Genomic DNA, 24597 nt, shown 5'->3' with positions numbered 1-24597 from the left:
AACTTCCCCAGGAGAACACACGGTGCGCCTCAGGCTGTCGCAACGTCACGCCGGCCTCGGCCACCACAGGCTCACCCCGCACTCTGTGCCTCTCCCTCCCCCCGGCCTGAGTGAGCCAGAGCCCACTAATCAGCTGCTCCTTTAACAACGTCCTGTCTGGGTGGAAACAGACGTCCTCAGGCGACCTACATGCACAGACGGGGCCAAATCCAACGCTGAACCCAAGGAGCCATGTGAACAAAGAAGAGAAAGGGAAATCTCTCCCAGCAGCCTCAGGAGCAGCGGATTAAATCTCCACAATCAACTTGATGTACCCTGCAGCTGTGGAATACCTGAATAGAAAACGAATCAGCCCAAAACTGAGGTGGTGGACTTTGGGAGCAACAATATATATATTTATTTCCATTTTCTCTTTTTGTGAGTATGTATGTGTATGCTTCTGTGTGTGATGTTGTCTGTATAGCTTTCTTTTACCATTTGTCATAGGGTTCTGTTGGTCCGTTGTTTTTTTTTGTTTGTTTGTTTTTAGTATAGTTTTTAGCACTTGTTATCATTGGTGGAATTGTTTTTTTGGTTTGGGTGCTTTCTTCTTTTTAAACTACTTTTTAATTTCTTTTATTTTTAATAATTATTTTTGATTTTAATAACTTGATTTTATTTTTCTCCCTTTTCTTCTTCTTTTTTTTTTTTTTTTTTGCTGTACACGGGCCTCTCACTGTTGTGGCCTCTCCCGTTGCGGAGCACAGGCTCCAGACGCGCAGGCTCAGCTGCCATGGCTCACGGGTCCAGCTGCTCCGCGGCATGTGGGATCTTCCCGGACTGGGGCACGAACCCGCGTCCACTGCATCAGCAGGCGGACTCTCAACCACTGCACCACCAGGGAAGCCCTCTCCCTTTTCTTCTGAGCCATGTGGCTGACAGGGTCTCGGTGCTCCAGCTGAGTGTCAGGCCTGAACCTCTGAGGTGGGAGAGCCGAGTTCAGGACATTCATCCACCAGAGACCTCCCAGCTCCACGTAATGTCAAACGGTGAAAGCTCTCCCAGAGATCTCCATCCAACGCTAAGATCCAGTTCCACTCAACGACCAGCAAACTACAGTACTGGACACCCTATGACACACAATTACCAAGACAGGAACACAGCCCCACCCATTAGCAGGGAGGCTGTCTAAAATTATAATAAGGTCACAGACACCCCAAAACACACTAACAGACGCAGACCTGCCCACCAGAAAGACAAGATCTAGCCTCATCCACCAGAACACAGAGTCCCCTCTACCAGGAAGCCTACACAACTCACTGAACCAACCTTAACCACTGGGGGCAGACACCAAAAACAACAGGAACTACGAACCTGCCTGTGAAAAGGAGACCCCAAACACAGTAAGTTAAGTAAAATGAGAAGACAGAGAAACACACAGCAGATGAAGGAGCAAGGTAAAAACCCACCAGACCAAACAAATGAAGAGGAAATAGGCAGTCTACCTGAAAAAGATTTCAGAATAATGAGAGTAAAGATGATCCAAAATCTTGGAAATAGAATGGAGAAAATACAAGAAACATTTAACAAGGACTTAGAAGAACTAAAGAGCAAACAAACAATGATGAACAACACAATAAATGAAATTGAAAATTCTCTAGAAGGAATCAATGCAGAATAAGTGAGGCAGAAGAAAAGATAAGTGACCTGGAAGATAAAATAGCAGAAATAACTAGTGCAGAGCAGAATAAAGAAAAAGGAATGAAAAGAATTGAGGACAGTCTCAGAGACCTCTGGGACAACATTAAATGCACCAACATTCGAATTATAGGGGTCCCAGAAGCAGAAGAGAAAAAGAAAGGGACTTATAAAATACTTGAAGAGATTATAGTTGAAAACTTCCCTAATATGGGAAAGGAAAAAGTCAATCAAGTCCAGGAAGTGCAGAGAGTCCCACACAGGATAAATCCAAGGAGAAACACGCCAAGACACATATTAATCAAATTATCAAAAGTTAAATACAGTGCTCCCCTGGTGGCACAGGGGTTGAGAGTCCGCCTGCCGATGCAGGGGACGCAGGTTTGTGCCCGGTCCGGGAGGATCCCACATGCCGCAGAGCGGCTGGGCCTGTGAGCCATGGCTGCTGAGCCTGCACGTCTGGAGCCTGTGCTCCACAACAGGAGAGGCCACAACAGTGAGAGGCTCACGTACCGCAAAAAAAAAAAAAAAAAAAAAAGTTAAATACAAAGAAAAAATAATAAAAGCAGCAAGGGAAAAGCGACAAATAAGATACAAGGGAATCCCCCTAAGGTTAATAGCTGATCTTTCAGCAGAAGCTCTGCAATCCAAGAGGGAGTGGCAAGACATATTTAAAGTGATGAAAGGGAAAAACCTACCACCAAGATTACTGTGCCCAGCAGGGATATCATTCAGATTCAACAGAGAAACTAAAACCTTTACAGACAAGCAAAAGCTAAGAGAATTCAGCACCACCAAACCACCTTTACAAGAAATGCTAAAGGAACTTCTCTAGGCAGGATACACAAGAGAAAAGGACCTAAAACAACAAACCGAAAACAATTAAGAAAATAGTAATAGGAACATACATATTGATAATTACCTTAAATGTAAATGGAGTAAATGCTCCAACCAAAAGACATAGACTGAATGAATGGATACAAAAACAAGATCCGTATATATGCTGTCTACAAGAGACTAACTTCAGACCTAGGGACACATACAGACTGAAAGTGAGGGGATGGAAAAAGGTATTCCATGAAAATGGAAATCAAAAGAAAGATGGAGTAGCAATTCTCATATCAGACAAAATAGACTTTAAAACAAAGACTAATACAAGACACAAAGAAGGACACTACATAATGATCAAGGGATCAATCCAAGAAGAAGATATAACAATTGTAAATATTTATGCATCCAACATAGGAGCACCTCAATACATAAGGCAAATGCTAACAGCCATAAGAGGGGAAATTGGCAGTAACACAATAATAATAATAATAACACCCCACTTTCACCAGAGGTCAGATCATCCAAAATGAAAATAAATAATGAAACACAAGCTTTAAATGATACATTAAAAAAGATGGAATTAATTGATATTTATAGGATATTCCAGTCAAAAACAACAGAATACACTTTCTTTTCAAGTGCTCATGGAACATTCTCCAGGATAGATCATATATTGGGTCACAAATCAAGCCTTGGTAAACTGAAGAAAACTGAAATCATATCAAGTATCTTTTCCGACCACAACGCTATGAGACTAGACATCAATTACAAGAAATACTCTGTACAAAGTACAAACACATGGAGGCGAAACAATACACTACTTAATAACCAAAAGATGACTGAAGAAATCATAGTGGAAATCAAAAAAATCATAGAAACAAATGACAATGAACACACGATGACCCAAAACCTATGGGATGCAGCAAAAGCAGTTCTAAGAGGGAAGTTTATAGCAATACAATCCTACATCAAGAAACAAGAAACATCTCAAAGAAACAACCTAACCTTACACTTAAAGCAATTAGAGAAAGAAGAACAAAAAAACCCCAAAGTTAGCAGAAGGAACGAAATCATAAAGATCAGATCAGAAATAAATGAAAAAGAAATGAAGGGAACAATAGCAAATATCAATAAAACTAAAAGCTGGTTCTTTGAGAAGATAAACAAAATTGATAAACCTTTAGCCAGACTCATCAAGAAGGGAGAACACTCAAATCAACAGAATTAGAAATGAAAAAGGAGATGTAACAACTGGCACTGCAGAAATACAAAGGACATGAGAGATTACTACAAGCAACTCTGTGCCAATAAAACGGAAAACGTGGAAGAAATGGACAAGTTCTTAGAAAAGCAGAACCTTCTGAGACTGAACCAGGAAGAAATAGAAAATATAAACTACCAATCACAAGCACTGAAATTGAGACTGTAATTACAAATCTTCCAACAAACAAAAGCCCAGGACCAGATGGCTTCACAGGCGAATTCTATCAAACATTTAGAGAAGAGCTAACACCTATCCTTCTCAAACTCTTCCAAAATATAGCAGAGGGAGGAACACTCCCAAACTCATTCTACGAGGCCACCATCACCCTGATACCAAAACCAGACAAAGAGGTCACAAAGAAAGAAAACTACAGGCCAATATCACTGATGAACATTGATGTAAAAATCCTCAACAAAATACTAGCAACAGCACATTAAAAGAACCATACACCATGATCAAGTGGGGTTTATCCTAGGAATGCAAGGATTCTTCAATATACACAAATCAATCAATGTCATACACCATATTAACAAATAGAAGGAGAAAAACCATATGATCACCTCAATAGATGCAGAAAAAGCTTCTGACAAAATTCAACACCCATTTATGATAAAAACCCTCCAGAAAGTAGGCATAGAGGGAAATTACCTAAACATAATAAAGGCCATATATGACAAACCCACAGCCAACATCGTCCTCAATGGTGTAAAACTGAAACCATTTCCAGTAAGATCAGGAACAAGACAAGGTTGCCCACTCTCACCACTATTATTGAACATAGTTTTGGAAGTTTTAGCCACAGCAATCAGAGAAGAAATAGAAATAAAAGGAATCCAAATTGGAAAAGAATAAGTAAAGCTGTCACTGTTTGAAGATGATATGATACTATACATAGAGAATCCTTAAGATGCCACCAGAAAACTTCTAGAGCTAATCAATGAATTTGGTAAAGTAGCAGGATACAAAATTAATGCACAGAAATCTCTTGCATACCTATACACTAATGATGAAAAATCTGAAAGAGAAATTAAGGAAACACTCAAATTTACCACTGCAAGAAAAAGAATAAAATACCTAGGAATAAACCTACCTAAGGAAACAAAAGACCTGTATGCAGAAAACTATAAGACACTGATGAAAGAAATTAGAAATGATACAAACAGATGGAGAGATATAACATGTGCCTGGACTGGAAGAATCAACATTGTGAAAATGACTATACTACACAAAGCAACCTACTGATTCAATGCAATCCCTGTCAAACTACCAATGGCATTTTTCACAGAACTAGAACAAAAAATTTCACAATTTGTATGGAAATACAAAAGACCCCATATAGCTCAAGGAATCTTGAGAAGGAATAACAGAGCTGGAGGAATCAGGCTCCCTGACTTCAGACTATACTACAAAGCTACAGTCATCAAGACAGTATGGTACTGGCACAAAAACAGAAATATAGATCAATGGAACAGGATAGAAAGCCTAGAGATAAACCCATGCACATAGGTCACCTTATCTTTGATAAAGGAGGCAAGAATATACAATGGAGAAAAGACAGCCTCTTCAATAAGTGGTGCTGAAGAAACTGGACAGCTACATGTAAAAGAATGAAATTAGAGCACACCCTAACACCATACACAAAAATGAACTCAAAATGGATTAAAGACCTAAATGTAAGGCCAGAGACTATAAAACTCTTAGAGGAAAACATAGGCAGAACACTCTGTGACAGAAATCACAGCAAGATTCTTTTTGAACCACCTCCTAGAGAAATGGAAATAAAAACAAAAATAAACAAATGGGGCATAATGAATCTTAAAAGCTTTTGTACAGCAAAGGAAACCATAAACAAGATGAAAAGACAGCCCCCAGAATGGGAGAAAATATTTGCAAACGAAGCAACTGACAAAGGATTAATCTCCAAAATTTACAAGCAGCTCATGCAGCTCAATATCAAAAAAACAAACAACCCAATCCAAAAATGGGCAGAAGACCTAAACAGACATTTCTCCAAAGAAGATATACAGATTGCCAACAAACACATGAAAGGATGCTCAACATCATTAATCATTAGAGAAATGCAAATCAAAACTACAATGAGGTATCACCTCACACCTGTCAGAATGGCCATAATCGAAAAATCTAGAAACAATAAATGCTGGAGAGGGTGTGGAGAAAAGGGAACCCTCTTGCACTGTTGGCGGGAATGTAAATTGATACAGCCACTCTGGAGACCAGTATGGAGGTTCCTTAAAAAACTAAAATTAGAACTACCATATGACACAGCAATTCCACGAATGGGCATATACCCTGAGAAAACCATAATTCAAAAAGAGTCATGTACCGCAATGTTCACTGCAGCTGTATTTACAATAGCCAGGATATGGAAGCAACTTAAGTGTCCATCGAAAGATGAATGGATAAAGAAGATGTGGCATATATATACAATGGAATATTACTCAGCCATGAAAAGAAACGAAATTGAGTTATTTGTAGTGAGGTGGATGGACCTAGAGTCTGTCATACAGAGTGAAGTCAGAAAGAGAAAAAGAAATACTGTATGCTAACACATATATATGGAATCTTAAAAAAATAAAAATGGTTATGAAGAACCTAGTGGCAGGACAAGAATAAAGATGCAGACGTAGAGAATGGACTTGAGGACACGGGGAGGGGGAAGGTTAAGCTGGGACGAAGTGAGAGAGTGGCATGGACTTATATATATTATGAAATGTAAAATAGATAGCTAGTGGGAAGCATCTGCATCGCACGGGGATATCAACTCAGTGCTTTGTGACTACCTAGAGGGGTGGATAGTGATGGTGGGAGGGAGACGCAAGAGGTAGGGGATATGGGGATATATGTATACATACAGCTGATTCACTTTGTTATACAGCAGAAACTAACACAACATTGTAAAGTAATTATACACCAATAAAGATGCTAAAAAAAAAAGAATAAATTAGGATTCAAAAAAAAAGAAGAGGGCTTCCCTGGTGGCGCAGTGGTTGAGCGTCCGACTGCCGATGCAGGGGACACGGGTTCGTGCCCCGGTCAGGGAAGATCCCACATGCCGCGGAGCGGCTAGGCCTGTGAGCCATTGCCACTGAGCCTGAGCGTCCGGAGCCTGTGCTCCGCAACGGGAGAGGCCACAACAGAGAGAGCCCCACATACCGCAAAAAAAAAAAAGAAAAAAAAAAAAGAAGACATAAAAAATTGCCTCAAGTGAAGCACCACAGGACTACAGACTCTTGCATAATTCCTGGTAATCTGTCTGCCGACCACAGATATTTTAGGCTACCTGTCTGAACTGAGAGAGAGGACAACTCCAAAATTTTGTCTCCAAAACAATATAAACAATGAAGTCCCCATAAATGACTTATATTAGAACAAATAGATGAAACCAATCACGAAACTGAGAACATAATGTGAAAAACAACTCTTCGGTGTGATATAAAATCAACTTTTGTACAGATTTAGTATTTTAATTTTAAAAAGCAAGGAATGCAGAATAAAACTCAATTGCAAGACATTTTGAAATTGTTTTTTAACTACAGGCTTAATTTTATCAATAAACTTATTGGGCATCAGTATTTGTGCTAAACTTCTTTAATAAGTTACAGGAGTTTACTAGAATCATACGATAACAAGTTCAAAGGTGAATGGCTTCACTGAATTAGCAAGTGACCTGGTTTCTCTGCCTAGCTGTGACAACAATTACAGAAGGAAAAATGTTTTGTTTGTTTGTTTCCTTTTTTATTCAGTTGGGAAAAGGAAGACGAGAATGGACAGATTTAGATCTTAGTAAATATTAAAATGGTAATATTAAAAAGTGATCTTGAGTCGCTGGTAAACTAAGAGTTTATCCACCATCATCTTCAATAGTTGTTAGGAGTCTAGGCTACTAAAATAAAATTGTGACAGAGAAGGTAGCTATGACATGGAAAATAATTGGTCAGAAGTCCAGACACTTGAGTTTTAGACCCAGATCTACCATTAACTAGCCCATAGTGTTCATCAAGTCACCTCTCACTTTCTGGGCTCAGATTTATCATCTTTAAAAAGGAGGAGGTTAGTTTAGAACTGTTGGCAGAGGAGGGAGGCTGAGCAGGGGCATTAGAAATATTCTACTCATTCCACACCAGCCTCCATCAACGCATCTCACGAACAGACCATATTCCTTTAAATTTAGGACACTGCTAATTTTAAGATGTGTCATTATTTTACATGCCACCAAGAAAGAAAAATCACTGCCAAATAAATTATGACGGCCTATCAAATACATCTCCATTTCAGAGGCTTTAAAAAAAATCATTCTTAGAATTGATAAAAAAATGAATAATCGAATACCTCTTCTGTTCTGGCAGTGAGAAAGTACATTCTGGAAATATAATGCTGAATGAAGTCTAGATGACAAGACTCAGAGAGTTTAAGGGACTGGGCCCAAGTGAATATGAACTGGAAGACTCAAAGCCTTATTTTCTGCTTCCAAGTTCAGTGATCTTCCACTATGTAACTTTGACCCCCAAGACCAGCTAGTTAAGTTTTGAAAGTAGATGCCTGCAAAATGAAGACACAGAGCTACCAAACAGAAACTGGTTCATTGTTAAAAATGTCTTTTCATGTCTTCTATTGAGAAAAACTCTTTATTGTGTTTTGATGTTTTCTGATGACATCCACAGATGCATTCAGAGAGTACTATTTATTTATTTATTTATTTTTTGGCCATGCCATGCAGCATGTAGAATCTTAGTTCCCTGACCAGGGATTGAACCCGCTCCCCCCTGCATTGGAAGTACAGAGCTCTAACCACTGGACCACCAGGGAATTCCCCAGAGAGTACTATTTTCAAACCAAAATAATACAGAATGCATGTATTTTACATATACGTATGTAATATATACATAATAGACATATCACAACACATATATACACACACACATAGTTATATTTACTTATATTTTCAAGGTAGATTATTTATTGTGCTGTAGAAAAGAACTCAGTTTCTATCACAGTTTTCTATTTCAAAGTTTTCCTTTAATTTGTAAAGATTCACTTCTGAGTACCAGGAACCTGACAGAGAAGTATAAGGTAGGAGCTTGCAACCAAAGTTATGGTCCAGGGCATGGATTCGAGTTTCTAAATTGGGGTTAAGAAAACATTGTACACAGTCCTGAAAACAATGGGGCTCAAACCAGTTGATGAGACTTTTACCAAATTATAACTGAAATATAAAAATGCAGCTGAAGATCACCCAGAATTCAAATAGGAAAGGTAAAAAGTGTGGGTTCAAACTCTAGGACAACCCTGGAAGTCTGATGTTGAGCTGACAAAAACATAAAGCAGTAATTTGTACTTTGTAAGGAGAAATAATCAATTGCCTAAAAGCACTGGCAAAGTAAGTCTGAAAAGTACAATTGGGCTAACAGGTTACTCTAACCTCATTGTTTCAGATTGTCAGCCAGGCCTGCAATAATTATTGTCCCTCAGTTTTGAAATGTTTCTGCTATTTTGTCACTTCATGAGTGAGTGTAAAGAATGGGCTCATTACAGGATTAGCAGATAAAATTATTTCTACTGTAATACAATCAAAAAATCACACAATGCTTTTTCATAAATTCTAAAAAGAAGTGAGATATTTTGGATTTGGGGATAATGATGAAGAATATGCTCAAGAAGAGATCATGCTTCACATCCCAGGTCCTGTCTTTCATCGTCATATTATTAACCTAATCAGTAGCATAACATGAAATTCTTAGTCTCTATAAATCACAAGTCAGTGAAAGAGGACTGAAGGAGACAAGGTATACTGGAAAGAGAATTTGCTTCTTGAGAGCTGAAACAAGCCATATGTCTCTGTCCACATCCAAATCTGTATCTATCTATATCTATGTCTATATCTATATATCTATATCTTCATTTGGACTCTTTAGTTACTATGCCAACAATTTTCCTGCCTTAATAGTTATTATTGTTATTATTTAAAATTCTTTTGTTAAATCCTAAGTCCTACAGGTAACTTCTTGGGCAAAAATTACTGTTAGGATCATAAATCGTACTTAGATTTTATTCAGAATTATTCAGATTTCGGTTTTCAGGAGCATTTATAAAATAACTTCTACACAACTTTTTGAGAAGACAGAATATTGCCGTACCAGCTGCCTTAATGTTTCATAATATATTTTTCCATCTAATTCACCAGGTATGGGTCAGGCTTTCTGAGTTTGCATAGGTATGACGAAAATCATGGTAATTAATTATATCCATGTACAACTTATTTAATAACAGATTCTCAACATACCTCATGAAGTCGGAGGTCTTTCTCATAAACAAGTTTTTTCACAAATGCAGCTATAAATATAACCCAGGCAACCATGAGCACGATTGGAAGGGAATAAGAGACACTGGTTAGGAAGCTGTAAGGAAAAACAAAAACAAAAACAAAAATCCAGTGACCAAAATGAATGTCACACTTGCAGATTTTAATATATAAAGAACACACTCCCTTCCTACATTGAAATTATACTCCTGTTCTGAAATTGAGACTAATTATTATTATGACTCTTTCATTTATGAAGTGTGAAGCTGACTTAACAGTAAGTGCATGATTTTCTTGCCATACTGCTGCAAGAGTAAAACAGTTCTGGATTGTTAGATAAAATTGCCAAATCGTTTAAAGGGTGTTTGTGTATGTCCTGTTCAGGAAAATAATTATTATACAGATATAATTGCAAGGCTCTAAGCCCTTCTGTCTAAACTAAATTCTTGTCTAAAAGGCAGATTTAAAATTACATGATGATTGGTTTACCTAGCTAAAAGATATATCTTCTCAAATTACTGTATTTATCTACTCTTTGGAAGCTCATAGTTATTATTAAACCAAATTTCCCAAAACGAAATAGAATGAAACTCAAAATCATTTGATTTAAAATGCAAAGAACTCGGATTCCTCAAAATAATGCTCTAGGGGTTGTTTCATAAACAGTATAAAAATGTTTTTTCTGGTAACTAGAAGGTTGCTGGAAGACTTCATTGGGCCCTAAATAGATTCCTGAATGGCTGGCCCATAGTACCTGAATGTTCAAATGCAGTGTTTCTCAACGTTGAGCAATGCATCGAAATCACCTAAAGGGCTTTTTAAAACAGATTCTGGGCTCCATCCATGAGCTTCTGATTTATTATATCCGAGATGGGGTTTGGAATCTGCATTTTAAACAATTTCCCAGGTGATGCTGATGCTGCTGGTCTGGAGACCACACTCTAAGAACCATGATTGTGACATTAGCCACCAACTATGGGCTAAGGCAAAGGAGTAGTTTTCAATGAGAGAATCTCTGAATTGATCTGTTTTACATATTAGGCTCTACTGAAACTTTCACTTGCAGAAATGTCCCAAGGCCATTTTCTTTTTAATCTATAAGGCCAAGGAATTACCTTCAAATTCTCCATGAAAGATGCAAATATTTATGGAATATGACATCACCAGCATTCATTTTCACTTTAGCATCAGAAGTGTATCACCAACAGAGATATGAAGGATTTTTTAGTGGGGGAGAGGTGAGGGTTGGGGCCACATCCAGTTTTTTTGGTTCCTGGGAAACTGGCAAGGGGGAAGCACTTAAAGAATATTTGTTGAATGAATTTTGTCTTGGATCAGGTCCAGCCTTGATGCTGTTTCTGGCCCTGGAATTAGGCAAAGGCCTTCATTCATTAATAACAAATCCCCGCTAATGTTTCTTCCAAGTGACTGTGTATTTTAGGTTTGGTATAGTATGAAACAGAAAATTCTGGTATTGTAATTAATGGACCAATGCAGTACCAGCTACTCAACTTCAGGCAATTTACTTGGATTTCAATTTTTTCATCTGGAAAGCGTGGCTGATAATATCTGCTCTCACTTTATGAGGTTGTTTGGTGCAACAAATGAAATAATATATGTGAAAGCACTTTGTATGCAACAAAGAGTTTATATGGGTACATTAAGGCATTATGTTCATACTCCCATGAAGAATGCAGAGTACAGTTACTTTACTCTTAAAAGAAACATCCAGGTAACTACCATCCTAGGTATTAAAATTTACAAGGGGAAGAAAGTCAGAAGGAAAATAGATGAGAATTTTCATTTAATTGAAACCACAGGTCTTTACTATTCATGCAAGCCATTTCAGTTCACACATGGTTTAGGCAACAAGGTCCTGACTGGCTTCTACAATAAGTAGCTAACCTTGACAACCTGCTGACGGATCATCACCTGTCTTCTCGTATCACTGCTGCACAAACAGCTACATAACCTAATCTCTACAGCTCTTGAAGCAGTCAAAGGAGACAGAAGCATTGATAGAAACAGAAAAAAAAAAAAATCCAGACCCATCTCAATTGTATATAAACTGCAATAACTGGGCTGAACAACAAGCACAATTCATTTAAAGTAATATTCAGCCTCAAGCTTTTGTGTAGAATGAGCTTGAAAAACTGAGCCCACCACCCTTATTTTCTTACTGTGGTCAGAGTGGAAGAACCATTCAGTGCTACACTACTGGCAAATTTCTTGAATATTCAAATTCAATTGTCTAAAAGCATGATCTTTACATTTTTTGTTCATTTAGCAAAACCATTTTAGATAAAGATTCCTACCAAGTGGACTGAGAATACATAAGATAGTTTCAGATAGCACAATATTTATCATAGAGAGTTGATCAATAACGTTTTATTAATTTTTTTCTGTAAAATTGATCCTACACTCACGTATTTCTAATTAAATTTGAGAGTTGGAAGGGATTTTAAGATTGTTTTGTTTAACATCCTTATTTGGTTAGAGAAAAGGAAAACCAGTTGAGAGTGGGTAACATCAGAATCATGCAGCAATGCACTCAAGTCTGGAGTCCAGCTCTCTTAATTTGGGGGCCAGAGGACTTGGAAGGCTAAGGGTTATATTAAAGACAACATGGATCATTTAGTAAGAACTTTAGCATCGTTTGGGTAGCGATGGGCAGCTCTAGTGAGCTGTGCCCTATACTGTGGATCTTTCCCTTGAAATAAGCATTTGACAAAGGTTTGGTGAACGTTATTCCTTTCATGTGACACATGTGAATGAATTCTAAAAAAAGGGGTTGATTATTTAAAATGCCTGGAAGTGCATGGACTTACTTGTCTTTCATGTAGCAGGGATAAGGAATTGCTTGGACCTGGACTGCTATTTCCTGGGAGTTCCTTCCAGTCTGCAATTCAACGACTGCTCTTTCAATACTATCCTGTAAGTAAATAAAAGCCCTGCCATAGATCTGGTTGTTTGACGGAGAATTGTGTGGCCCTGGGGCCCATATCTTGGCTCTTATGCTTCTTGTGGTCTGTGAGGTCTTGAGACTCATGCGGATGGTATATTTTACAACAGGAGGAAGAGAGACGTTTTCAGAGTCATAGCGTCTGTGCTGGCTGCTATCAGAAGGAAGCTTAAAAATAACACCTAAAAATAAAATGGCAACAACATCAGAAGGTTATTTTATGGTTGACATTATTCATTGTTTGGAGGGTACACATAGGGGGCAGCCAAACAGGCAACTGACTTAGTAATGTGACAGTAAGGTCAGACTTCTAATTTACAGAAAAGATGGCTAACTGAAAGTGACAACCTCAGAGACTCAAAGCAGGAGTTTGAGAAGATAATCACAAACTAAGTGGCCAGATTAAATATATCACTCTAAGCCACTTACTGAAATTAACCACACACACACACACATACATACACACACACACACAAATGAATAAGAATAACCCTGACTGATTATGAGGATGGACTCAACTTCATCCTGTAACTATGTAATCCTTTACAGTTTTAATTTTAACCATACCAACAAAATTACACATATTGAAGGCTCCTCAATCAATACGGTTGGTTGCCTACATGAAAGGTTCTCATTTCTAAGGACATCAGAGGGGACAGTGTCCTCCCTCCACCCCCAACTACTTTTCTGAGTTCTGGATGAAAGAAGTGAGGGAAGAATTTGGCCAATTTTAGTACAGAGAGAAGCTCAAATTCTAGTAGAATAACACTTACTTCCAAAGAGTTCATTGCTTTTGTGGAGTCTTTTAGCCTCTCCTTCCATTTCATCTATGCTTTCTGCTGCCTGAATACGGTCATATAATATACAGGAGGAAATATTTACTGTCAGGGAAGACAGTGTGGTAAGATGATCAATGAGGTCAATGCCGTTCTCTAATTTTAGCCTTAGAATATCTAAAGAGAAAAAAACAGACACAAAGCATATTATAATGTTGTGTTATAATGTTGTTTCTAGTAGTAACAGGACAAAATACTGATTTTTTTGGTAAGTAGTAAACCTTAAACTAGATTATAAATAATAAGAACTTGTAGAATTTACTCTAAAAATATCTAGTACTCTATATCTGGGAAAATGTAGCCAGTCGTGCAAATGTTCACTGAGGAGAATGTTGAACTAGTTACAGACACAGTAAACCCAAGTACAAAGAACGGTACAAAGTAATTCAGAAGTATATTCTGCTACAATTTAATTAACCAAAGACTAAAGGTGAATAATTTTTAAAAATCTATCTGCATTAGTTAGGAAGAAAACTATAAACTAGAGGTGAAGCATTTGAATAAACAGAAATTCTTGCTTTGTTAAGGGAGCGTAGATGTAAGAATTTAAGCAAGGAAAGTCTATGCAGAGTGTGTAGAACAAATAAATGACATCATTCAGTCAGTTGTGATACAGAATCATTTCTCAGGTGACAATCTATGCCACACAGTTACAACTTTCTAATACTGTTTGACTTAAAACCTTATGTGAGCTATCTCTATTCGTAACTGTATTAATCTAGATAAAATGATCAAGATATTTTTTCAGGTAATTACTCTGGAAGAAAGAGGATTTAATTGCTCTTCAATTTCATGATTCCTTATGAGGAAATCAACTGAGACAAAGGGTAAATATAAAATTGCAAGTTAATAAATCACTTGGCCAATTAAATTTTCACTGACTTGATCACCATGAATACTGAGAAGGTTGTGATATCATAAATCCCTCTTCACTGAACCCAAACATGTCTCTACCATCATCCAACAGAGGACTAAATTTCTCACAGAGGGCAACTTCTTTAATGCACCTCTCATTAGAATTTAAAATGAAATGTTTTGCTTCATATAGACATTGGTGGGGGAGGGGTAAAATTGTGGTTGAACAGTGGCCTCCAGCGGCCACTGGAAATCAACACAACAGCAAAGGATTCTTCAGAAATGCTGGTAGATAGAGCTATGAAGAGTCAGTGCTCCCCAAATCCAAACTATAAAACCTCTTTGATACTAAGTTAAATATACAATTACACAAACAGTAAGTCTCACTGCTGTAGTCATTTTAACCTTCTTTTAAATTCTAAAACTCATCTCCTATATCTAAAGTTAGAAATAAAAAAAAAAACTATATAGGAAATTTGTAGTTTATCCCTGATATTTTGATCAAATGTTTCCTTATCCAAATGATAATTTTAGAGAATAAATCACTAACATCTTTCTTTAATCAAACAGGGTTGACTATCATAAAGTACATAAAATTATACAGAATATAAATGTAGGCATAATTCCTCCCCACTGGTTTACAACCTAAATCACATAAGTCCCAGTAGCACTGGGGAGGAGGAGGGGCATTTGCTCTACTGCGGTCAAATTCTGATGCTTTCAATCCCTTCCTCTTACCCATGGTTGCATAGCAACAGGGAATCAGACACAGACTGAATTAGACATCTTGCATCCCTTAATGTTGAAGGTGGGGATGTGGTAGAGGGAATGCATAAGTTCAGACAGCTTTCTTTGATCCTCTTCTGCCTGTTCCTTTTAAATGATCATGAGAGGAGAAGCCGACCTTGAATAGTGATTTAGGTTTATTTTCGTTTGAGTCTCTGCATTGCTTTTGTTTTGTTTTTGCTAACTCTATAACTTCTTCTGGTTACATTCTGAGTTAGTCAAAGTGATACTAAGGCCAGTGGAGATAAAATTATAAATGTAGCCAGAAATAAACCATTTCATCTTCTTTTGTCCTTAAAGACTTGCTTTTCATCAAGTTATCCCAAAAAAGTGTCCTCCTGTAGCAACCTACCTGTGATTGAAGGACAAGCTGCATTTACACGGAATATACTGCATTATAATTATTGAAACTAACTACAGGCACTAGGTATCAAAATAATCATTACTACTTGTAACTGTACAACTAACTAGGAAGAAGATGGATAGATATATCCAGGATTTTACTTTTCTTAGGATAACTAGATAGAAACCAAATACAGAAGAAAAGGAAATGAAGATCTTATATGGCACAATGCTTTTCACATTTCTGACATGACAAGTAAATAAAAGTTTTTCTGGACTCACCGAGTTCATCCATCTGTTTCAAGAGTTCAACAGCGTCAAGTCCCACGGAGAATTTTACAAAAACTTGCACAAAGGGGTTTCTTAGAGTATTCTAACAATATAGGGAATCAGTTTCAGTACAAAAAGAAAACATGTTTAATCATTGTCTCTCTAATAACACCACAGTGAAATGAGGTACCACTACTGGGCATTTTCAATGCGCCATTTTGCAAAGGCTCCCAACTGATTTGTATTCTAGTCCTACTACTTCCTAGCTCAGAGGTTTTCAGCAAGCACTCAGCCTCTTCCAGCTTCAGGTTACTTTTCTGTAAAGTGGTATCTAATCAGATTAGTCAAATGTAAATTATTATGGTATTGTTTTATACTGTAATAAGTGCAGCTATGTGAACATGGAAAAATAAACTGATGATAAAACTTTACATGGAGTAACTCATGGAAAGACTGAAAATTAAAAAAAAAAAGTGCTTTAAAAATATAAAGGCGTTTGTAGCTATCTTGCAAATTAGGAGACATAAATTCTACCACTGTAGTTGTCTACTAGGTAATACTTATTGAGATTTTACTAAGTGCTGGGCACTGTCTAATAGAGTTTACCTTACCTTGATTTTCTCACTTAGTTTTCAATAATACCTAGAGGTAAGTACTATTATTATCCCCAGCTAATAGAAGACAAGGCTAGGGCCCAAGAAGCTATGTAAATTTCCCTAAGGATGCACAATTAATAAGGGTCGAAAGGAAAGTTGAAGAGAGAGACTTCACCTTGATTAAAGAAATGTTTATTCATCTTGTGTGTAAATTCATGGCCTAGTTTTTTTGTGACCTAGGCTTAAGTTGTTCTCCCTTTAGAGGACAGTTCAGTACTACTTATTATTCTGTCCTTCTACCAATATCTTGTTTTGTTATCATGGAGATAAATGATTAAGAATAATATGTATTAATAGAGCATATATATAATAGAATTAATTTGCTAAATCTATAGTTGCTGAGGAGTCTAAGAGTAGTTGGTAGCATGAAGACAGATGGCTATTATGCAGCTATACACTATGATAACCCAAGTTCTTTAAAATCTAACTATTTACCAGGAATTAATTTGCACATTATAGAAAATCTGAATCAGAACGTTACTAATAAGGAAAGCACTGTGTTAGTTGCAATTCAGAGACGATCCATCTAACTCTATTTCCATTCTCTTATCACTCCTCTTATAATCAATCCTGCCTATAATATATATTATTTTCAAATGCTTCCACAATATGATCTTCACAAGTCTGTGAAGTGATTATCAATGGACCCATTTTAGAGTTTCATAAACTGTAGCAAGTATTTTAAGTCATTTGCCTAAGAGTTCACAATGGCAAAGCCAGGTCATGTGTTAAAAGCTTGAAGTTTCAAATTCTGTACACATTTTCAGAAATAAGTTTTCCTCAATAATTGAGAACAGGAACTTATTTTGGTCTAGAACAAAATAAAGATACTCCCATTAGATGATGATCCCTTTATGGATATGGTCATAGCATTTCTTCTTAGCAAATTACTGTACTTTGGAACTGCTATGCACAGATAATGTCCTTTCTTAATTCACTGCTTTAGCCAACAAAACTTTCCTTAATGAAATAATATGTGTAGGATATTTATCTGTTCACAGAAAAAAAGTTTTAGGAGAAAAGAGCAATTTTCCACTGAGGAAAACACATGTGTCAAAGGTATCGTCCATGTAGCCTTTGTTATCTGAGATTCACTAAAAAAGGCCACTTAAAATATCCATTTGTGATTACCAGAGGTAGGGGGTGGGGAGATGGGGAATTGGATAAAGGTGGTCAAAAGGTAGAAACTTCCAGTTATAAGATAAATATGTACTAGGGATGTAATCTACAACATGATAACTATAGTTAACACTGCTGTATGACATAGGAAAGCTGTTAAGAGAGTACGGCCTGAGAGTTTTCATCACAAGAAAATTTTTTTTCCTTTTTTTTTGTTATCTATATGAGATGATGGATGTTAACTAAACCTACTATGGTCATCATTTCATAATATGTATATATCAAACCATCATGCTATATACCTTAAACTTATACAGTGGTGTATGTTAATTATTTCTCAGTAAAACTGGGGCAGGGTGGGGACTGAGATTTAATCAAGATAGTAATGTGCTCAAGATCAGAGAAGAGTAGAACATTAAAATAAATGGACATGCTTAATATTAGAACTAAATTTAATAGTAAATTGTGGGGAAGATGTTTGATGAAAAGTTTATTTTGTATTAATTGTGTTAAATATCTATTTTAGAAATTAATTTTATCATTTATAACAAAATTCAGGTTGTAATTGTAACTATGCATTAATTGATAGTCAAAACAAAGACTGAGTAAAGCATCTTTTGTGTATAACTTTTCTAACAAAGTTGTATGACACAAATTCTTTGTTCTGTTTAACTTTTTGAGCATGATTATAAAGAAGGGCACTTTTGTTGCTGCAAAAATCTTCTAGGGCTCCATCAATTTTCCAAGGGCCTCTCTCAAGTCTTTGAATACACAAGCCATACTCTCTTGAAGTTCCTAAGTTGGCACCATTCCTGAAATTTTTCTCTTCTCCTATTGATAATGGGTCTAACTCTGCTGCTTGATGTTTAGCTGCCAATAGCTCTCTTTGTGATTGGAACATTTCCCCACACTACTTGCATCCTTTTCAGAAAACCCTGCATCTTTTATGGGAATTGAAGATTATACTTTTCAAGTAGTGTGTATTGGATTTGAGTTGCACTGTCAAATCTTTAACCTAAAATAGAGTGTCAAATGTTTCGACGAAAGAACTCCCTAGATTTAACATTCTTCTTCAGAATATTAGTATTTTAGGAATTTTGGTTCAGTTAAAATAGCAAAACATAACCTAGAGAAATAAAATAAGCATTTTTAAGTAGTTTTTATTGCATTTAATTTTGGAAAATAGATTTACATCACTAGTTATGCCTCAGGATCAACTTGTAAAATGACTTATCTCTGAATTACATACAGAGAAACTGTGGCATAAGAGGTGAGGATGGTTACAGACGTAAGTGACAGATCTGTTATCCTGTCTCAGATCTGCTCTCTGGAGCAGAGGCAATTTTAATCTGTTGAATATGGATTCTAAGTTACTATCTGCCCATTCACATAATGATGGTGATTAAAATCTCAAAGAATTACAATTCGTACAAAAGTGAATAACAGAACCATCTCCTACCTGGAGAATTGGAATCGTCTGGTTTAACAGGTGGAAGGAATTCATGAAAAATGGTGACTTATCCACCCACTCTTGAGATTTTTCTTTTAATTCTGCCAGCTGCCTCAGAGTTACATTAGACTTGAAGAAAAAGAAACAAATCTGGTCCGTCAGTATTTTTCCTATATTTCAAAAAGGTATCTTATGGTTGTTTTGTTACATAATTTCAAGAAACAGTTCTAAAAAGTAGAGTTAGTAGAACATTGTCAGAAATTTCCCATATGGTCAAAAGTTTTTAAGTGGCAGCTTTTATAGGATCGAGATCACTTATAAAAATTCTGGAAAATCTAGGGTTTACTTCATGTCCACAGAAAATTTACAGCCAAAAAGCATGTCTTCTGGAATTCTCACAAGTTACCCATTTTTACCAATGGTACAGTTTACTGCTAAAGAAACATTCTAGTTCAAGGATATAAGAAGAAGAAGACTTTCATGAATTGCTGGTGGATGTATATAGTTTTTTGGGGAAAGCAATCTGACAATAGTCATTAAAACAGAATATAATATCCTTCAATCTCTCAATCTTGAATATTCACCTCTGTGAAATAAAAATACCACTGTGTAAAGTCATAGGCACAAAAGTAGTTGTTGCCGCATTGCTTACATGAGCAAAAAAACAAAAGCAAACACTAGAAACAAAAAGAATGTCCAACAATTGAGGATTGGCTGAGTAAGTTCCATAGTATAAAAAAATTTACAATCTTCAAAAAGAATGAATAAACTAAATCTATCGAATAGGAAGAATTTCCACAAGGTATTGCTGTGTGACTAAAGTAATATGCAGAAAAGTGTTATAATGAAACCTCATTTTAATAATGCAAACAATGACCATTCTGCATATGAATGTGCATACAGTATAATAATATATAATGGATTAGAGGAATGCACATAAATTATAGAAAGCCACATCCTTGAATGCTAAAATTCATTAGTTTACATGAAAGGAAGAGTAGGATCAAGCAGGGAGAAAAATAGGTGAGAGTCAAAGCAAAAAGAAAAGAAAAAAAAAAGACTGCACTTAGAAAATAAGCATTTAATGACTTCATTTATGCAAAATTATGTAAAAGTGTGTAGTCAATAAAGCAAATAAGGTATTAAAACACAAACAGTGAAAACAAAGATCATTCTAGAAATCAGTGATGACTTCATGTTTATTTTTATATAAACCTAAAACTAATTTATATTTATATAAACTATAGTGTAATGACCAAGTAATGGTAAAAAAGAGTTTTTTTTTTTTTTTTTACTTTCACTCTATCATTTTAAAAGCATCAAGTTTATAATTCAAATCACTAAAGCCAACTTTAAAAGTGAGAGAGAAATGCTATTATGGTTATATTAGGTAGGTGACAAGTATAGTTACTATTAATAATGTTTTTCTCAACACCTATCCTCTATATAAGATATTAAGTTGTACAACCAAATATGAAGCCAATAATCTATAGTTTATCAATTGTTTTTGTTCAAACTAGTTATATAATGCCCAATATTGTTTTTTCTAGTGCCATTATTTTTACATACTTTGAAACTTAGATGCTAGTTGTAGAAAAATTTTCTGCTTTTGGAGATAAATTGAAAAATCTGAGCTCTTGCTCCAACTAAGTTCATTCTCAAGTGTTAACAAAGTTCATTCCTCTTCAAGGAGCTACCACCCAATCTACATTGTTTATACATATACAGGCAGAAGTTGAGAATTGTTAAGAGTTTCAGAAAGCCAAAGGTAATAGTATGTAGGCTATAAAGAAGTCTGAGCCAGCTAGACTAAATCTGGAAGCTGACTACTTTAAAAATCATCTTAATACTCAAGATAGAAACTTCGAGTGATAATGGTCAAACCTTTTCCATTATTGCCTTTGTGATGGGGGTATATGGTGCGTACAAAATCCTTCCCAACAACATGGGTTTCAAGAAAGCCCAAATCACAGGTCCGGCAGGCATATTAATGATGTCTTTATAAAGAGAAAAGCAAAATGGTGCTGGAAAGAAAAAGTGTAATAAAACCATTTAATACATGCATTTAAAATCTATTCATGGTAAACTGACAAATATTATTGTTATAGCACCCCAAAATACATGCCTTATACTTCTTTTGTTATTAACAAATGTGACACATCTGGTATCAAAGTAAGAAAGCATAGTAACAAATCTTTTTTAGGTGTAACAGTTTAATCCAATAAGCAAGTGAATAGCAAGTGATGGCATTTTGCCAAGAGGAGTTAGAAAGGTTGAAAAGCATATTTCAGAATGTCTTCCAACAGATATTCCTCACCAGCCCTTAATTTTTAAAAATATGCAAAAGTTTGCTATTGTACTAGATACATAAGAGCTGTCCAATAAATGTTTCTTGAATGAATAAAAAGATGCATAAATGCATCAATCCAATTGCTACATTAAACATCCCTATATTGTTTGGTAAAGCTCAGCCAATCATATTTTACATCTCAAAACTCACAGATCAAGTAAACAGCTTTGACGTGCCACTGAACATTTATAGTTCTGCTGCATTCATGAAGCTCTTCTGTGTGTGATACAAATTTCTAATTCTAAAAAGTTAAGAAAAAATATTGACCTGAGCAGATTTAAGGCACATCATTTTATCATTTACTGGCAAGGTGTAGTGGTTAAGAGGCTAGACTTTGCAGCAGACTGCCTGGGTTCAAATCATAGCTTTGATACTTTCATGTTGGACAATGGTGTCCAGGTTACTCGATCGCTTTGTGCCTCATTTCCCTTACTAAGATGCAGCTATAGTAGCACCTACCTCATAGGTAAGTGAAGAGTGAATGAGTTGATATGCAGAACATGCTTGATGTGTGGTTAAGTGCTGTATGAGTGCTTTCTTGGGGAAAATTAATGCTTCATTTATTACAAAAAGCTAAGATTACAGCTCAGCATTAAAAAAAACACCCGATTAAAAAATGGGGAGAAGACCTGAATAGTCATTTTTCCAAAGAGGAAATGCAGATGGCCAACAGGCACATGAAAAGATGCTCAACATGGCTAATCATCAGGCAAATGCAAATCAAAACCCAATGAGATATTACCTCACGTCTGTCAGAATGGCCATCATCAAAAAGAACAAAAATAACAGATATCGGTGAGGATGTGGAGAAAAGGGAACCCTCGTGCTCTGTTGGTGGGAATGTAAATTGGTGCAGCCACTGTGGAAAACAGTACAGAGTTTTTCTCAAAAAAACTAAAAATAAAACTACCATATGCACTTCCACTCGGGTATATACCCAAAGAAACCAAAAATGCTAATTAGAAAAGACTCATGTACCTCAATCTTCATAGCAGCATTATTTACATTTGCCAAGATATGGAAGCAGCCTAAGTGTCTATCAACAGATGAATGGATAAATAAGATGTGGTGTGTGTATATATATATATATATATATATATATATATATATATATATATATATAAAATGGAATATTAGTCATAAAAAAGAATGAAATTTTGCCATTTGCAACAACGTGGATGGACTTGGAGGGCACTGATGCTAAGTGAAATAAGTCAGACAAAGACAAATACTGTATATTACTTTTATGTGGAATCTAAAAAATACAACAAACTAGTGAGTATAACAAAAAAGAAACAGAGTCACAGATAGAACAAACTAGTGGTTACCAGTGGGGAAAGGGAAGGAGGGAGGGGCAAGATGGGATAGGGGACTAAGAGGCACAAACTATTATGTATAAAAGAAGCTATAAGGATATATTGTACAATACAGGGAATACAGCCAATTAAAAAAAAAAAGGCCAAGATTTAGCAGACCATGTTGTCAGGAGGCGACATTCCCACACTGATTTTGAAGTATACTCACTGGCATGTAAGGGAATTCCATATTTTGCAGCAATTTGCTCTTTACTTAATTTATAAGTCAAAAAATCCTTGGTGTGGTTGCCTCCCTGCCTCTGAGAAGAGGGCAGCATGGCAACTAAATATTCAGTGGTAATTCCTTGGGAGCACAGTGCTTGGGAAATGGTACTAAATGATCCTTGTGGAGTGTTTAGCCGCTTGTTTCTGTACATTGCCTGTGAGATAAAAATACATGATTTATTAACATTATATGAGCTATAAATGCTATTGAAAACAATATAGAAGAAAACCTGATAATGCTTAGACGATCCTTATAATTCCACAATTCCTTTAAAACATGTATCCCAAATGTACATGTACGACACTAAACTTCTCCAATTTAAGTGGCAAAAACTTTTGCCAGAGTAGAAGAGTTTTTCTGTAAGTGATTTCTGTCAATGTACTATATTTGTAGCTGAATGTATTATAACTAATCTCAAATAAAAGTTAAGATGACAAAAGGAATTTTCCAGCAGGAATATTACTGGGTGACTTTTCTACCTGTGTTAATGGAAAACTTCTGGACAGGTGCATTTGTTTCAGGGATCTCATTTTGTCTAGCAGCGGTCGTGTGCCAGAAGCCATCTGATTGAGAATCTCCTTTAGCCTTATGAAGAGTTCTATCATCTTTTCTACTGGCTTTTGATTTTCCCTAGGGAAAAACACCTGACAGGAACAGCAACAACAAAAAAAGAAATTATTTTTGTGGAGAAACTGGAACCCTCACACACTGTTGGTGAAAATATTAAAAGGTACAGTCACTTTGGAAAACATTTTGGAAGTTTATTAAATAGTTAAACATAAATTTACCATACAACCAGAAATTGGATTCCTAGGCATTTACCCAAGAGAAATGAAAAAACATGTCTACACAAAGATTTGTATGGGAACGTCTATAGCAGCATTACTCACAATAGCCAACAAGTGGAAACAATCCAAATGAATGGATAAACAAAATTTATATCCTTAAACTGGTATACTATTTGGTAAAAGAAAGAAATTACTTACTGACACATTACAACATGTATGAAACTCAAAACATTATACTAAGTGAAAAAAGCTACACACGGAGACCACATATTGTACGATTCAATTTAAATAAAATGTCTAAAAAGGCAAATCCATAGAGAGAGAAAATAGATTAGGGGGTGCCTGTGCTAGAGGTCAGAATGAGAACTGACTGTAAATGGACACAAGGTTTCTTTTTGGGTTGATAGAAATGTTACAAAATCAGATTGTGGTAACGGTTGCACAGTTCTATAACTTACTAAAAAACCCATTAAATTGTACACTTAAAATGAGTGAATTTTATAACATAAAA

General features: G+C 36.1%; 1 protein-coding gene across 1 annotated transcript in view; it reads right to left on the bottom strand.

The window, feature by feature from the left end:
- The window catches only part of ABCA12 (ATP binding cassette subfamily A member 12), a gene marked incomplete at both ends in the record, with an annotated part of 186263 nt that overhangs the window by 53104 nt on the left and 108562 nt on the right, over positions 1-24597 (bottom strand). The window contains 8 exons of the mRNA XM_082658827.1: positions 10074-10188; positions 12920-13235; positions 13827-14006; positions 16155-16245; positions 19377-19496; positions 21252-21391; positions 23242-23452; positions 23778-23942. Of these exons, the coding sequence (XP_082514953.1) occupies positions 10074-10188; positions 12920-13235; positions 13827-14006; positions 16155-16245; positions 19377-19496; positions 21252-21391; positions 23242-23452; positions 23778-23942 (1338 nt within the window). The remainder of the gene's footprint in view (positions 1-10073; positions 10189-12919; positions 13236-13826; positions 14007-16154; positions 16246-19376; positions 19497-21251; positions 21392-23241; positions 23453-23777; positions 23943-24597) is intronic.

This window comes from Grampus griseus, assembly GCF_964374135.1.
Source record: "Grampus griseus genome assembly, chromosome: 7".
Lineage (NCBI taxonomy): Eukaryota > Metazoa > Chordata > Mammalia > Artiodactyla > Delphinidae > Grampus > Grampus griseus.
Note: the sequence above shows the minus strand (reverse complement) of the source record. Positions and strands in the feature narration are given on the sequence as shown.